The 17639-nt window shown below is 36.4% G+C and overlaps 1 protein-coding gene across 1 annotated transcript in view; it reads right to left on the bottom strand.

The window, feature by feature from the left end:
- The window catches only part of ZDHHC20 (zDHHC palmitoyltransferase 20), an 88839-nt gene that overhangs the window by 24122 nt on the left and 47078 nt on the right, over positions 1-17639 (bottom strand). The window contains exons 4-5 of the mRNA XM_020968778.2: positions 9245-9365; positions 429-498 (exon numbers count right to left, since the gene is read on the bottom strand). Of these exons, the coding sequence (XP_020824437.1) occupies positions 429-498; positions 9245-9365 (191 nt within the window). The remainder of the gene's footprint in view (positions 1-428; positions 499-9244; positions 9366-17639) is intronic.

Below are 17639 nucleotides of genomic sequence, written 5' to 3'. Positions count from 1 at the left end.
TGAATTGGCACATTATTTGTTATACCTTAACCTCAATGTTAAGTATGATGTGACAACTCGTCTACTATGAACTCTTCTTACTCTGAGAAGACCAAGAAGCCTTTTCAAAAGTCAGATTATTACACCATGCTCACTACTGCTTGTTAGGCACCACCTTGGAAGGTTAAGCTACAGTTATTAAGCACGGATCAAGGTGACACATCTGAGCTCTCTTATGTGATGGGAATGATGTAACTCATGGAAGAACTTTTGTCTACTTTTCAGAACAAACAATTGTAATATTTACTTCTTGAGAAGCGATTGTAAACTTTTAGAACTAGGGTATAGATATAAAACTCAGTCCATTTGTAACATTAACTTTTCCCCTTGGACAAAAATTCCAATGCCATGCTCAGTGACAATGAAAACTGTTGATTAAAGTTACTTACTTATTACATACAGAGCAGTGGTGACATCGATCAGGCTTAATCAGCTGACATTTTTCACAATATCTGATTACTAATTTCAAGAATAAAAAAGAGGACTGTTAAAATAAGACAAAATACTGCTTAACTAATGTCAACAAATAAACCTGTTTAACTTTCCAAACTCATTTATGGAACAAATTACATTGTACACATTAATGGTGACACTTGTCTGATGATCAACTATGACAGACTTAGCTCTTCTCAGCAATATAATGATCCAAGACAATTCCAAAAGATTTGTGATGGAAAATGCTATTCACATCCAGAGAAAGAACTATGGAGTTTGAATCGGAGTGAAGCATATTATTTTGATTTTTTTTTGTTTTTTCTTTCTTGTGTTTTTTCCCTTGTGTTCTGATTCTTCTTTCATAACATGACTAATGTGGAACTATGTTTAACATGATTGTACATGTATACCCTATATCGGATTGCTTTCTGTCTTGGAGGGAGGGAAAAAAGAGAGGTAGAAAAATTTGGAACTCAATTACCTTTACAGGTAATTGGGAAAAAAATACTATTAAGGAAAAAAGAAAAAAAAAAGAATACTGAAGCTAAGGAAGATTCAATGACCTGTCAATGGTCACATAGCTAGTTTGTGGTAAAGGTGAACCTAGAATTCAGCTCTTTTGAAATGCCAATGTTCTTTCTGTTAGAACACAAATATCTGCATGACAGATTTGGCAAAAGAAGTGTATCTGAACTGCATAACACAGTCCATCTGCTTCCTGTAGGAGTTTCATTTACTGAAATCCTGCTAATAGTTGAGGGTTACAGAAGTTTATTTTTTCAGAGAATTAATTACCGAATTTAGTATGGAATTTAAGGAAAAGCATTATTGCTATCCTGGGCTTTCATACTCTTCAGAGCTCTATCACATGCTGCTGCCCCTGCCCCCCATTAGAATGTTAGCACTGCATCCTCCTATAGCTCTTTTTGACAGCTCAAATAAACTTAACCTTTCTAGATTTCTTTTGACTTCTGCTTGCATTTCGAAGTTTTAATACAGTTCTGATACTTCCATCACAAATGCTTGCAAGTCTTCTATTTCATTAAAGATCCATTTTTCTCCCTAAAGGTTTATATTTTTGGCTGTAAGCCTATGCCTTTTAGAACATTGTATTCCAAGATTTCTTCTTGTTTAAATTAGAAGCTGCTAGGTCTTGTGTAACTCTAAGCATGGTTCCTTAATACCTGAATTCTTTTCTGGATGCTTGCATTTTTTTTCTTTTGATTTTGGAAGCTTTTAATAATTGGTTATGACATTCTAGGGACTTTTCCTCTTTGGACTCTTTTCAGGAGGTGATCAGTGGATTCTTTTCTATCTTTTGCTTTGCCATCTGGTCCTATACATCTGAAAGTTTTCATTTATGGTTTTGAAATGTTCAGACTTTTTTTTTTAAGAAAACAGTTTCAGGGAGTCCAGTGAATCTTAAATTATCTTTCCTTGACCTGTTTTTCCAAGTAAATTGTTTTTGATACATTCTATTTTCTTCAATTTTTTTTCAATTCTTTTATTTTGTTCTGGTATTTCTTGATGTCTCATGGAGTAACTGATTTGTTTCATCTATTCTAGTTTTCAGGGTAATGTTTACCACTTTCTGTTCTAAGCTAATTATTTACTTCTAGTTTTTTCTGCCAGAGCTTTTAATCCATTAAATTTTTTTTCTTATTTCTTCTAGATATTCATTTTGTCATTATAGAAAATCCATTTTTTTCCTTTGAATCTCTGCTTGTAGTTATTAGGGAATTATTCTTTTCTCCTATGTTGGATTTCTAAGTATCTATGGATCTACAATAATTCTTTATAGCGGTTGTTGTATTTTCCAATTTACTGAACTAGAGCTTTGTGACAGGGCTAGGTGCCAACCCTTTCTAGTCCTTTTAGGTGGGGTGGTGGGCCCTGTTTCGTTTTATGCTGTTTCACCTGGGTTCTTTTGTGGATTTCTGTTCAGCCCTCCTGGGATCCCTGAGGTTTAGATCTCTGGATCCTCAGGGACCTCAACGGTATCTCAGGACAGGGTGGTAGGGCTCCCAGGGATGTTCCATGCTTCACTGGTTGCACCCACTCCCAGTCATTTCCAAGGTCTCCATTGTGGTTTTATCACTCTGTGGCCATCCTAGGGGAACATTCTGCTCATGTTACTGCTGTATACAAAGGTTTACAAGCCATACACATCTCTAGCCAATCTCTGATCTTGCTGAGAGGCTATAGCTTTGTTTGCCTGCACTGGCTCTGATTTTGATGGTAGCCTCCTTTCCTATTCCCTATGGGCTTCCTTTTGACTTGTGTAATTCTGGAGTGGATGAAATCACTTATTGTAGTTTTTCAAGTTTTGCTGGAGCAGGTTTGTGGGAACTGGGGGCTGCTTGCTCCACTGTAGCCATCTTGGCAAGAAGTCTTTCCTTTACTTTTTTTACAGCCCTTAACACTGATAACCATTCCCTTACGGATACTTCTTCCTTCTCTGGCTTCTGTGACACTACTCTCTTCTTTCTGGTTCTCCTCTTACCTATCTATCATTTCTTCCCTGTCTTTTTCACTGGTTTATCATCTCCTTTGTACTCCCTAAGTGACAGGGTCCTACTGGACCCTCTTCTCTTTTCTCTCTATACTCTCCTTTGGCAATCTAATCCATTCCCACAAGTTTTATGATCACATTTTTGAGTATGACTTCCACATCTATATCTACAGACCTAATCTGTAACCTACACTCCAGTCCCACATCTCCAAATGCCTGCTAGACATCTCTACTTGGATATCCTATCAGTATCTCTAACTCAAGCTGTCAATAACCAAACGTATCTTTCCTCTTAAATCTGACCTTCTTTAGTTCCTTATTCCTTTTGACAGCAACATCATCCTCCAGTCATCAAGATTCAAAACTTAAGTAATTTTTGTCTCTTCTCTCAATCCACCCCACTACAATTGACTGTCTCATGACCTCTTTTCCACTCAAGTGAGCACCACCTTATTAGAGGACCCCAACACTTCTCACTTGGCCTATAACAGTATCCTCTTAACTAGTCTCCCTCTCTTCAGCCTTCTCCCTCTCCAATCCATCCTTTCACTGATGAAATCACTCCCTCATGCAAAAAAAAAAAAGGCCTTCAGTAGTCCCCTGCTATTTCTATTATATATCAATTGGCATATACACAATTAGTAAATACCAATTCCTTATCTTGACATTTAAGGCCTTCTACAAGTTGACAAGTTGACTCCAAGCAACCTTTCCAGGTATTAATATAAAATAAAGCTTTAAATAGATGGTTTTCAGTCAAACTGGACTATTAAGTTTTCCTTTACTCTGTACTCTCTGGTCATCTCCTCAAAAGTCTTGCCATCTTAGAGGAATTTCTTCCCAGGAGCCTTGTTACCGTGGCTGGTGATAGCCTTTCCCAGACCACTATTTCAGGAAAGCCTTGGCTCACCATGTCACTCTACCCCCTCTCTCCAGCTATCTTCCTCTGCAAAGCCTTGACAACCGCCTGGAGAAATTTATCTTTCTGACTTTGTCTCCCCAGCACTTAGCACAGTGCTTGGCATATAATAAGTGCCTGACAAATGATTTTTCATTCATTTATTCTCTGACCCTGGAATGCTACTGCCAGTCTCCAACCTTTGGCCTAAGCTATCCCCTAAGTCTTGAGTATATTCTGATCTCATCCACACCTTTACAAACCCATCTCTTCGACAAGGCTCAGATTAGATCAAGTGTCATCCATTCTATGAAACACTCAACAATCACCTTCACTATCACTTCTAATTCCCCCGTCTCAGCTTCAAAGTATTCTCCCCTGCCTCAAATTTTCCTAGACTACATTGGCTACTCATTCTTATCTGTGTATACTGTCTTACAGCCTGCTCCTCTGTTCCCATCAGAATGCAAGCTCCTAGTCAGCAAAGATGATATCTTCTTAAAGTCCTTATGTCCCTAGCAGCTAGCAAAGGCCTTTCCACAGTAGACACTGAATGTGTGTTGTTCAATTTGTTCAGACAGTCTAAACAAGACTTGACAAGCAAGTAGATGTGGATGATGAGAGAGAGGAAGGAGTCCAAGATAACTGAGATTAACACGAGGTAGAGATTTAATTAACAACTTCTTGTATTCAAAGGATTAAGGTAACCCGATGAATTATTACCCTTCACATCTGGATTTTACTCTAAGGGAACTTTCTGGTACACATGTAAAGTCAACTTCATTTAGTACATGCATCCTCAGAGATTTAATGCTAGAAGGGACCTTTGAGATTAGGGGAGGCTGGTTAAATGTTTTCCCCACTATTTCCTGGGTTGTCAATGGCACAAGTGAAATTCAAACCCCAGGTCCTCTGACAGATCCAGTACATTCTTTCCAAAATAGAATGTTTTGCTCCATTTTGTATTACTTCAAAACAGTGCCAAATAGAGTAACACACTGTATTTTGTACTTTTACATTCTGTTAGTTAAACATAACCAACAACTTGTTCATGGGATATGCTACATATTTCAGTGAGGTCTAACTGTGTTATTTGCTTATAGAAATAAAACTAGTACTAAACTAAAACTGCTAACATTTTTTGGCTCCTTCACCACCGTCCATGCCAGCCCTAGCCCTCTCACATCCTAACCTACTCTGCCATCCTATTTTTCATAGGAGCCTCTGTTCTATTGCTAACAAAACACCACTGCTAACAGTTATCTTCCTCTCACCCTCCTTGCATCTTCTTGCAATCAGTAAAAACTGGTTCCTTCAGGATGGCACCATATCCATGGCCAACCTTGTGGATGCTCTCCCAGACACAATGATCCTGGAAGAGGAAAGGTATACTTCTTACTCAGTGCCACTTCAAGACCCTACCACCATCACTTAGCAGACTTTCTTCCTCTGAGGTCCACTGTATCCAGACTTGTTACTCTATCCTGAATCTGGTGGCAGTTACCTAGCTCCTAAGTCTTTCTCCTTTTCTCAAAAAATGTACTGCTTGACTCACAGTCTTCTTCTCTGCCCCAATTCCTTCTCTTATACTGGAGTACTTTAATACACATGTTGGCATTCCCTCAGATGCCCTATTTACCAGTTCATTGACCTCACGTCTCAATATCTGCATCTTTATTCTACCTCAGTCACACACAGGGATGATCAAGTCCTTGTTTTTTATCATTTACAAACGTTCCGTTACCACGATGGAGAATTATAAGGGTCCAATCTCTTTCAGCTTTTATTACGCTTCAATTCTCCTCAGTTTAACCTCTAGTCACTCCACTGTATACTGCTTTCTCAGGTCATCACCCTTATTCTGGCCTCACTCTACTCTCTTCAAAATTATGCTATCTTCTACCCCTTGATCCTGGCCTCCAAGCATCCCTTTTCTCTTTTTAAATAAATTTCGTGTCTTTTTTTACATCATCTACATTTCCCCAAAGTGTCCTGCTCCTAGAGAGTCATTCCGTCATCTCTTTTCAAATCCCAACCCAACACTGTTCTTGCTATGAACCTTCTCTTGCTTCTCCAAAGTTGCTGAACACCTTAGAAGAAGACATGTTACCTATTCTTGACTGGTTCTTCGCTTCTGCACACTCTTGGAATCCCCAGTTCTTCATGCTTCCCCCTTGCTCCAAAATTACTCTGTCTTTCTTTTGTATTTCCTTCCTGTGTACATGTTGTTTCAGACCAGCAGAATATAAGGTTGGGATTGGGTTTGTTTTTGTCTTTGTACCCTAGTGCCAGGCACAGTGCTTGGCACTAATGGGCGCTCAAAAGCTGATTTTAAAAAATGATTAACTCCTCATGTGATTTTAAGTCCATAGCTTAGACAATTCATCTTTCTATTAGACAGGAAGTGAAGGAAGTATAGGCAGCACAGTATGGTGATAAAAACAATAGATTAGAAGTTAACAGACTTAGGTTCTAATCTTGGCTCTACCACCTACTAGCTCTTGTTACACTGGGCAAATCTCAAACCCTCAGTTTCTTCTGAGTTTTTTCTTCTCAGTTTCTTCTATGTCAATAATAATGCTTGCATAGTCTCATGGAGCTGTTGTAAGTAATACGAAAACTTTTTAGAAAATATGTATTTGAAACCAGAAGATTTAAGCTTTTGGGACAGGAACTCATTATTTGACAAACACTACCAGAAAAACTGGAAAACAGCTGAGAAAAAACTAGGTAGAGACCAACATTTTACACCATTTACCACAATAAAGTCAAAATGGTCATATAGTAGACATAAAGGGTGATATCAAGGGAAAACTGGGGGAGAATGGAATAGTTTACCTGTTAGATCTATGGAAAAGGGAAGAATTTATAAAAAACAAGAGATAGAGAGCATTGTGGGATGTAAAATGGATAATTTTGATTATATTAAATATTTTGCACAAATAAAACTAATGCAATCAAGATTAGAAGGAAAGCAGAAAGCTGAGAAAAAAAAATTTTTTTACAGTAAGTGCCTCTGATAAAGTTCTCATTTCTCAACTATATAGGGAAATGAGTCGAACTGATAAGATTACAAGTCATTCCCCAATTGATAAGCGATCAAAGGAAATGAACAGGCAGTTCTCAGATAAAGAAATAAAACTATCTATAGTCATATGAAAAAATACTCTAAATCACTGTTGATCAGAGGAATGAAAATTTAAAAAACTCTGAAGTACCACCTCGTACCTATCAGATTGGCTAATATAACAAAAAAGGAACATGATAAATGTTGGAGGGGATGTGTGAAAATTGGATCACTAATGCACTACTGGTACAGTTGTGAACTGATCTAATATTCTGGAGAGTAATTTGGAACTATGCCAAAAGGGCTATAAATTATGTACACCCTTTGATCTAGTACTACCACTACTAGGTCTCTATCCCAAAGAGATTTTTAAAAAAGGAAAAGAAAAAAAAGATTTATGTGTACAAAAATATTTATAGCAGCTCTCTCTGTGGTGGCAAAGAATTGGAAATTGAGGGGATGCCCATCAATGGGGGAATGGCTGAACAAGTTGTGGTATATGACATAATGGAATATTACTATGCTATCAGAAATGAGAAGCAGGCTGATTTCAGAAAAACCTGTAAAAACTTACATGAACTGATAACAAAGTGAAGTGAGCAGAACCAACAGAAAACTATACACAGTAACAGCAATGCTATATGATGATCAGCTGTGAATGACTTAGATGTTATCAGCAATACAATGATCCAAGACAATTCCAAAGGACTCATGAATGCTATCTTACCACCAAAGAAAGAACTGATGGAATCTAAATGCAGATTGAAGCACACTATTTTTCTTTTTCTTTACTTTTTTCATTTTTTTTTTGGGCCTGTGTTTTCTTTCACAAGATGATTAATATGGAAATATAGTTTTCATGAGTACACATGTATAACCTATATAAAATTATTTACTATTTCAGGTAGGAGGGAACAGAAAGAGAGAAGAGAGAATTTGGAACTCAAAATTTTTAAAAAAATGTTAAAAATTGTTTTTACATGTAATTGGGAAAAAAAATGTTAACAAAAAAGGAAAAATATATATTTGAAAGGAAATGCCAGAGTGAAAGCTTTTCAGAGTCCTATTATATCAAATTAGGTTGGGACTCATGGGAGGGTTTACCTAAGAAATCTGACAGTAAATGACTAATTCTTCAGGAAGTCATACATTAATTTAAAATCAATAGTCTCAGAAGTACAGAATGAGATAAACATTTTCAGACATGGCCAATGTGTATTTGTTTTGCTTGACTGTACTTACATGTTATAAGAGAGAAATATCAAAAATATTAGAAAATAAAGAATAGAGTGTTAATGAAACATTAAAAAAAATACACAAAAGAAAGTTCATAAGAGGGACGTGGACAAGCAGGGATGTGTTGCTAGAATTTTTGATCTTATAATTAAACTAGCTATATACATTTTTTCTAATATAAGTACACAAATACCGGGATAAAAGCACTACAAAAGTGCATTAAGAGACTGAACACATCAATTTCAAGTGTGATCTAATAAAAATGATTCCCCTCTTTTATTCCCCACCCTTCAATCTCTCCCTCAGCCTAGGCCATCCCAGAAGCCACTCTAGATAGCCTGGCAGTGGGAAAAGTTGCAACACTTTATTCTACCAGTGGCAGGTGCTTGAGATAAAAATAAAAAAAGAAAAACAAAAAGGGAGTCCCTGCCCTCAAGGAGCTAACACCGATTCTGCAGGGAAGAAAGACTACCTTACATTTAAAGAATAAGCATTCCTCTCAAATAGTGAAATAAGCAGGTGGTGGTGCAGTAGACAGAATACTGGACCTGGATACATAAGACCCGAGTAAAAATTTGGCCCCAGACACTTCTTAGCCATGCAACTTTAGTATATCATTTAACAACCTCTGTCTGCCTCAATTTCTTTATCTGTACAACAGGGATCATAATAGCACCTGCCCCCAGGGATGTTGTGAGGAAAAACTGAGGTAATATTTATAAAGTGCTATATAAATGATAACTATTATCATCAATAATAATAGTAAATTACAGATCACTGAGTATTTTCCTTTCTAATGTATATTGATAAATGGACATTTTCAATATTTTTATTTAAGAAACATATCAAAATAGTACGGGCATTGAGGGAAAAGGAAAGAAAGAGAATGGGACTGTAAGAAAAGTTGTCAGTGACTCATTATAAACAGATGATCGATAGAATACTATTTTGTAAACACCTCAATACTTTTTTAGCCACAAATATGTCAATATATCTCACTATGGAAGTGAATACAGCTGAAGAGATACTTTGAAAGCTCAAGATCCGTTTTGCTTACATCTTGTTGAAGTCAACGTATAGACAGGTAACTCTTTTGCTACTCTTTTCAAAATTTCTTGTTGTACTTCAGGTCTTTCTTCCTTTTCATAACGTTCTTCATCAGCCTGAGATAAACTGAACTAAAAGAGGAGAAGAACTGTTAATTTTTGGTCCCAAGATTAAAACAGCTATAAATGTAATATAAAAAATAGATACTTGCATAAAAAACTACAAAAACATAGAAAGACTGAACAAAGTTATTTCAAGTATGCTTGGGTAACAGTTGTGAAATTTTCTTTCACAAAAATGTATACTTGCAACACTAATATCAATACAACAACTCAAGATTCACACGATGTTTCAAAAAATTTTGCATAGTTAAATTTATCCTTTTATAGCAACATAATATTGCACTTCTAAAAATGCGTATCAGAGTCAGCTTGGTCATTCCCCAAATGATGGATTTTTTCCCAGTTTTTTTCTTATAACATTTAGAAGAAATATAAATATCTTTGTAAAAACAGATGCTTCCTTTTAAAATATTTTCTTGTGAAATACACCAAATACTGGGATTAAGAAATCAAACAATACGAATGAGCATTAAAACTCTCACGAGATTACTCTTGAGCAAAGATTATTCTAATAATCTGCACTGATGTCAACAGTGAGTATACTCATTTCCCCACAGTTGTCCCTAACCACTGGACTTTATCATTTATTTTCATCTTAATTAGTCCCCATAGTTGTTTTAATTAGCATCTCCTCAATTATTAGTGTGATTGAACATTTCCCCAAATATTTAGCATGCTCTTCTTTCATAGGATTACAGATTTATAAGCGAAAAGGATCAGAGAGGCCATCCAGTCCAGTTTCCTCATTTTAAAAAGAATATGAGGCACCATAGAAGCTAAGTGATTTGCTGTGGTTACAAAGATAGAAAGTGCCAAAGGCAGTATTTGAACCTATGCCCTCCAGACTTCAGAGCCTGTGCTCTTTCCATCCACTATAGCATACTTAACCATTTGCTCATATACTTTGACCATTTGTCCACTGGAGATAGGGTACTGTTCTTTTAGACTTACCTCTGTTTAATGTAAATTGTCTTTTATCCATCATATTCAGCATGAATCCTTCTCCTACTCTGTTGCTTTTCTTTTTTGCTTTGATATTTGCTGTATAAGTCTTATTTTTTAGATAATTAAACACATCAACCTTGTTAGGATAATTTTTTTAAATGCTTCATTTACAAAAATTCATTTCTCTACATTTTGGATAAGTATGTAATTCAATTTTTCCCCAGCTGTTTCATTTACTGTTTTAATATTTAAGTTATTAATTAACAGAACTTCTGATTATATGAATTTAATTTCTGTCTATATTATTACACAACTTCCCCAACTACACTTATTGAACAATGACTATTTTCCTCACTATTCAGTTTCACCAGTTCTGTTATACATGTTTTTCATATAGGATTAAAGATCACAGATTTGGAACTGGAAGAGACCTCAAAGGTCATTAAGTTGTGTTAGGGCCTATCTTAGTCTTAGGTTATTACCTATTGGTCTATCTCATTGGTGTAAGATACCTCAATGTATCAAGTATTTAACAAAACGCATGAGTAATTGTTAACCTATGATGAATTATTCCTGTAGCATGTTTTAGAGTCTGGAGGCTAGTTTAAGAGATGTTAAGACCAAAACCAAAATGAAAAAGCTATATTCCTTCTATGAGCTCCTAATCACATAGTCAGGGGAATAGGAGTCTAAGAACAGGCCCAAAGTCACCTATGGATTGAGTCCAGGTCTCTTCCCACTTTCCTTTCTAACAATCCTTTGACTCATCAATCAATTATGATGTTAAAAAATCCCAAGTGAAGATCTGGAAGCAGAAATGAACAGATAACACACTTTGCTTTCTTATCATTTACCACTGTGGAGCCCACAAAGGCAAAGGAGTACCACAAATCACAGATGGGACTCTTCCTGCACAAAAGAGGAAATCTGGGGAGCCTTCTGGGGAGCTGCCACATCACAACCCAAAATCTGTGCAGACATGGATAGCCACAGCATTCCTCATGTCTGGGGCCTCCACTAGTTGTAGAGAATCCCCTTTAATAATTCTTACATGGGTATATAAGGCTTGCGTGTAGATTGTTGCCTTTTCCCTTTCCAAGGGTACATAATGAATTACCACATTGACACATTTGGAGAGGCCTTTACCACCAAATGTAGAATTTGAAATGGAAAGGAGAAACTGATCAAATACTCTCATTTTAAAAATTCTAGAAATTCAAAGAAAAGGAAGTAAATGGCAAAACCAAGACTAGGGCATTTGGATCTATTTCTGAATTCTCTATTCTGTTAGAGTGCTACACAATCTCTCTCGCTCCTTTCTTTCCTTCTTCCCTCTCTCTCTTTCTCTAGACAGAACTAGCCTCAGAATTAGGAAGACATGGGTTTTCGAGACACTCTCAGTGCCTCAAGTAAAACTCTGAGACTCTAAATTTATAGATGAGCTAAAATGCCTTAATGGAGGGGGTTTCCATAAGGATAAGTTAAAATACACAGAAAAACACATATGTAGATATTTTATCACAGGAATAAGAAGCTTTTAGAAATGTTGCTTTTGAATATCTATGTTAAAGCCTAGAAGAGGAAGTTCTGTTCCCTTTTTACCCCTAATCACCTTTCCTCTGCTTCCTCCATACGCTATTTTTTTTAGAATCTTGACTGCTCTTTCCCCATATATTTTTCACTGTTCCTTTATCTGGTTCTATATATTATCCTATTAGTATTTCCATCAATATTGTATTATATCTAATAAATTAACTTGGAAGGGGGTATTGTCATCTTTATCGTATGTAATCTAATCAAGAATAAGATAGCTCTCATTTGTTCATACTTTTGCCATTGTTTTCTAACTTCATTTATGTAGGTCTCATAGAGGTCTACGTTCCTTCAATTAAGTCTAACTCTGATGCCTGTGGAGGGTGATCTTGGATTCTCAAAGACTATGCTAGTAGAGTACAAACTCAGGAAGTGCCTAACTTAGAGGTTCTCTGAACCTGGTATCAATACTATCTTCTTAGGACTGGTCCAGATAAGTTCAGAGAGACTCCTCATCAGGAGGCTGGGCCACAAGGATGATAAAATTTTTTGGCCATTGCAACTCATGAAGAACTTTCTACTAAGACAAGGAAGGGCCACAATATTAGGTGGGGAAAGTACCCACACATGAATGAAATCAACTTCAAAACTACTGTGAAGTGTTCTACATTATATTATTACCAAAATATTCAATTTTTGGTCACTTAAAATATAATTTTTTCACTTTATCTTTCAGTTGTTTATATCTAGTATGCAGAAAAACAGTTTTTATATATTTATCTTTAACCTGAAAGTTTAATGAATTCAATACTTGTATTAGTATTTCCCTACCTCAAAAGTATTCCTCTGATAACTCAAGGTATAAAGGCGACCTTGAATCATAAAGCCTATATCAGTAGAGCACAAGCTGTCAGGTTCTACTCAACTGAAAAGAATTTCAGTTTAAGCCTGGTGAGCACAGAGTGCTGTCTCTGGCATCCAGACTTTTTTATGCTGTAAGTCAGAGTGAAGCTTGGCAAACCTCTCTGGTATGTCAACCCTAAGTAGGGTGAAGAATGCCACCTGCATCCATATGGTCAACTACTGTGGCATCCATCTTGCCATCTGTCCTGGAATGAACTTTTGAGCCTAAAGTTTCTTAGCTCTTGCAGACAGATTTTCTCAATTGTCTCAGGCTTTCAGTACTTTGATGACATCTTGATGTTAACCTGACCCAGATTTTGGTTTACACTTGTGTTCACCTTACCTTGCCCTCCAGATTTGGACTCCAATCAGGGATAGGCAGGACAACTTGCCATGCTAGGAAGCCCCCAGCAGGGAACTCCAAAGTCCATGGTGCTGAGGGGAATATTTTTCCTCAGATCTCTGCTAACCTGGCAATGCTGTAAAACATTTTTGCATTTCTGAAGGCAGGACAATCAAACTCTGGCCTCAGACAGACAGCATCTGGAAAACGCTAAGCACTTTCAGACACTTAGTCCATAGTGGAGAACTCACACACAATTCCTAGCTCATTGTAAATCCTTAAAGACCTCTGACCTTGAGATGCCCTATGGAGAGGGCCAACTTCGCTTTGTGGTATCCCAATTAGGAGAGCAAGCACCCCTGCCTCACTAAAAAGAGCCCCCGATTTTAATTTTCAGTGGTAATACCTTTTAAAATATTATTTTATTGACAATTTTTCTCTCACCCTAGTAACAAATATTTAAGAGAAAAAAATCAGTTCAGCAAAAATAACCAACACATCAACCATTTCTGATAATATATGCAATATTTCACAACCACAGTCCCCAGCCTTTGCACTGAAGGGGAGAGATACCTTAATTCATTCATAATAGCTTTATAAGATTGAGCCTTCACAGATTTTTGCTATTCCCTCTCCAGCAGATTTGTCTACTCCAGCGGGCACACAAGATGGGAGATAAAGAACATCAGCTCCTCCTGAAACCTATTGTTGTTGTGCATCTTTCGTACTTGAAGAGGACCAATAATAGCACAACATCGGGGTCAAGGTACAGTGTGTTTGACTGTGGTTGATCAGTCCAATCTGAGCCTTCTGAGCTACCACAGGCTGGGCACAAATAGTCTCTTTGGACATTTGGGATGGAGATGTCTCTAGATTTGCACATTTCATAAAACCTTTGTGCTACTGTGATTCTGCTTTGTTCATAAAGCACAACACTGTTGGGTGGTCCTATGCCAGCATCTCTCGTGTCTTACAACTAATACTAAGGTTCTTCAGTGAAACCTTTAAAGTGACCTTTTGCCACTTCTTCTGACCTCTGTGTGAGCACTTGCCTTGTGTGAGTTCTCCAAAAAATAGTCTTTTAGGTAAATGTATGTTTGCCATTCAGGATATGTGTCCAGCCCATAAGAGTTGTGCTCTCTGCAGGAGAGTTTGGCATGAGATACAACCCAAACCAGAAAATACTAAGAGCATTTGTAGGCAAAAACCAGGATTAGAACAGCTACAAAATGGAAAAGACCATCCAACATTTCTGTAACGATTTGTTCTCATTAACAAAAACAGACACCACATTTGCAGACTCTATCATCTCAGTACTCAATGTATTCATTATGCAAAGAACTGGGAGAAACACCTAGAAGTGATGAAACACAAACAAGAGAAGTACTGAAGGCTACACAATTTTGACTGATTTTTAAAATATCTAAAAAAAAATGAGGGAACTATAAAAGAATGGAAAAGACTGGAGATGATACTTTTACACCCAAAAGGTGACCAAAACAACATCAGTAACAACCAATCTACATGTTTAGTTTCACATCTTTAAAAAAATCTTTATGACAATGGTTTATATACACAGAGAAGTCCCCTTTGGTGAACACTTCTACATCACACCATCTTAGTATTACATCTTTGATAGAAGGAGCAGAAAAATAAGTCTCTTACATTTATCATCTGTTGATTTTAAAATATTATTTGGCTTGGCAGGAAAAAATTCAGTCCCTAAGGCTCTTCTCAAGTACAGTAAGATGCGACTACAAGAAGAACACTGTTGAATGATCCATTGAGAACCATGGGAGACATTCTCATCTAGAGCGTTTAAAAGGGTCACGGAAGATGTTCTATACAGAGTCTAGGGTTTAGATAGTTTGTCAAATGCTCCTATTTGTACCAAGTAAGTCCAGAATACTAGAAAGGAGAAGAGTTCATGACCAAACAAGAGATAGAAAAGATCACTGAAGATAAAATGAATAACTTTTATTACATAATATTTAAAAGATTTTCTGCAAACAAAACCAATGCAACTAAGATTAAAGCAGAAACTTAACTTTGACCCAGGAAAACCACTCCTAGGCCTACCATACCCCAAGAAAGATCAAAGACAGAGGAAAAGGACCCATATGTACAAAGATATTTAGAGCATCTCTTTTTTGTAAGGGTACAGAACTAAAAACTAAGAAGATGCCTATCTATTGCAAAAAGGCTAAACAAATTATGGAATAGGTACATCATGGAATACTATGGTATTCCAAAACACATGACAAATGCAATAGTTTCAGAGAAGCCTACAAATTCTTTTATGAACTGACTCAGAGTAAAGTGAACAGAACCAAAAGATTGAACACCACTGTAAAGACAACTTTAAAAGACTTAAGAAATCTGACCAACTCAATGACCAAACATGATAAAACATGATGCCCACCTCCCTAACAGAGGGGAGAGGGTAAACATTTAGAATAAGATGTATACGTTTGTACGTGGACAACGTAAGAATTTATTTTGCTTTTCTGGTTTTCTTTTTCAATTTGGGGAAGTAGGTGAAAGGAAAAAAGCAGTTAAGAATATGAGTGACCAAAAAAGCACAACTGAAGCCTTAAAAAAAAATACACAGAGATGAAAAGGAAGTCTATAAGGAATCAAGGACAAGATGGACAGCTTTGAAAGTTATAGACTAAATTCATGACATACTTAAAAAGCCAAATGTACATTACAAAAATTTGCAGTTTCATGTACAAGTCTTTCCTACTGTTCTACTATAATTCCCACTTTATTTGATGTTTGTAAAGGTCAGGATATGCCTACTCTCCCGACCCCTGCAAAAATAAAAAAAAAAGATCATTCAATCTTTCTTTTAAGACCTGTAGTATTAAGTAACACAATAATAGTAAGAGGTCTACTTCAAAGCAGACCATTTTGCTTCTGGATAACTATTAACTGCTAAGAAAATTTCCTTTATATCTAAAATGCCTTTCTCCAATTTCTATCCACATAAAAAATTTTAACTTAATTTAAAAATTATAAATGCCTTATTGATTTTTTAACTGTTATTACTTCCCAATAATCTCTCTCCTACTACCCTTCCCCAAAACAAAAAATGTATAACCAAAAAAGTAAAGCAAAACAAACCAACATAATAACTATATCTGGCGGCATATGTCTCACACAGCACCTGGAGTCTATCACCTCTCTTTGAAATGTGGGAAATATTTTTCATTATCAGTTTTATGTTTTGGTTACTGCACTGACTTTAGTTTTGATATCTCTTAGTGTCTTTGCTTTACATTACTGAGGTCCTGAAATTTATTTTCTTGGTTCTGCTTACATTAATCTGTGTTAATTCAAGTTAGTTCAAGTTAGCCTTCCCAAGGTTCCCTAAATTCTTCATATTTATGTCTTCTTACAGAGAAATATTCCACTCCATTTATTCATATGCCATTATTTATTTAACTATTCACCAACTGACGAGTATTCACTCTGTAATTTTTTGGAACTATAAAAAGGAGATGCTATAAACATTTTTTTTTACATGGGACCATTCCTTCAGTTTCTGATTTCCTAATGGTATATATCCAGCAGTAGTATCACTGTGTATCTTCCATCCTTTTTCCTAATTCTGTCCTCTGGGGTGAAATGCAAAAAGCTGAAACCTTCTTCTATACAGCAAACCTTAAAAAGCTTGAACACACTTATATACTGTCCTCTCTAAGTATTCTTTTCTCCAGGATAAACATTTCTAGGACCTTCAACCAATGCTTATATGAAATGGTCTCTAGTCCCTTCACCATCCTAGATACCCTCCTGAAAAGACTTATCAACAGCCTCCTTAAAATGTAAAACTTAGAATTCAACACAATAGTCCAGGTATAATTTGGCCAGGACAGGATACCATAGGACTACCATCTCCTATGTTTTTAAATTATATTTAAATGTATTTAAATTATACAGCAGACTGACATTCCACTGGTTTTTTGGGCTGCCATATGACCCTGCTGACTCATACTGAGCTACCAGTCTACTATAAACTTCAAATCTATTTCACAAAGTCTAGTCATACTCCTTTCTTCCTTGCTAGTTGTAGCTATGAAATTCAGTAGTTGGGTCCAAGTGCAGGACATATCTTTATCAAACTTAATTTTAATAGAATCAGCCCATCATTCTAGCTAGCCTGTTACAACTTCATACATTTAATCATTTCTCCCAGTTTTGTTATCATATAAGCATACCATCTGTACCCTCAACTAAGTCATTATTACAACAGTATAGGTCGAAGGGAAGATCCTTGGAGTATTCTACTAGAGATATCCTGCCGAAGTGGTAATGACTACTCTTGGAGGTCATCAATTCATACAGTTCCAAATCCATCTACCTGGCACCCACATTTCTCCAACTTGTCTACAAGGATGATATGACAAAGTCTAGGTAAAGTGTATCCAGCATTTCTCTCATCTACGAATCTAGTAGCCCTATTAAAAAAGGAAATGAAGTTAGTCTGGCATGAATGTTTTTGATGAAGCCAAGCTGGCTCTTGACAATTGGTACTTTCTTTTCTAGAAGCTTAT

Source organism: Phascolarctos cinereus, unplaced genomic scaffold (assembly GCF_003287225.1).
Source record: "Phascolarctos cinereus isolate Bilbo 61053 unplaced genomic scaffold, phaCin_HiC Scaffold_726;HRSCAF=1367, whole genome shotgun sequence".
Lineage (NCBI taxonomy): Eukaryota > Metazoa > Chordata > Mammalia > Diprotodontia > Phascolarctidae > Phascolarctos > Phascolarctos cinereus.
The sequence above is the reverse complement of the archived record's forward strand: the minus strand, read 5'-3'. Positions and strand labels throughout refer to the sequence as shown.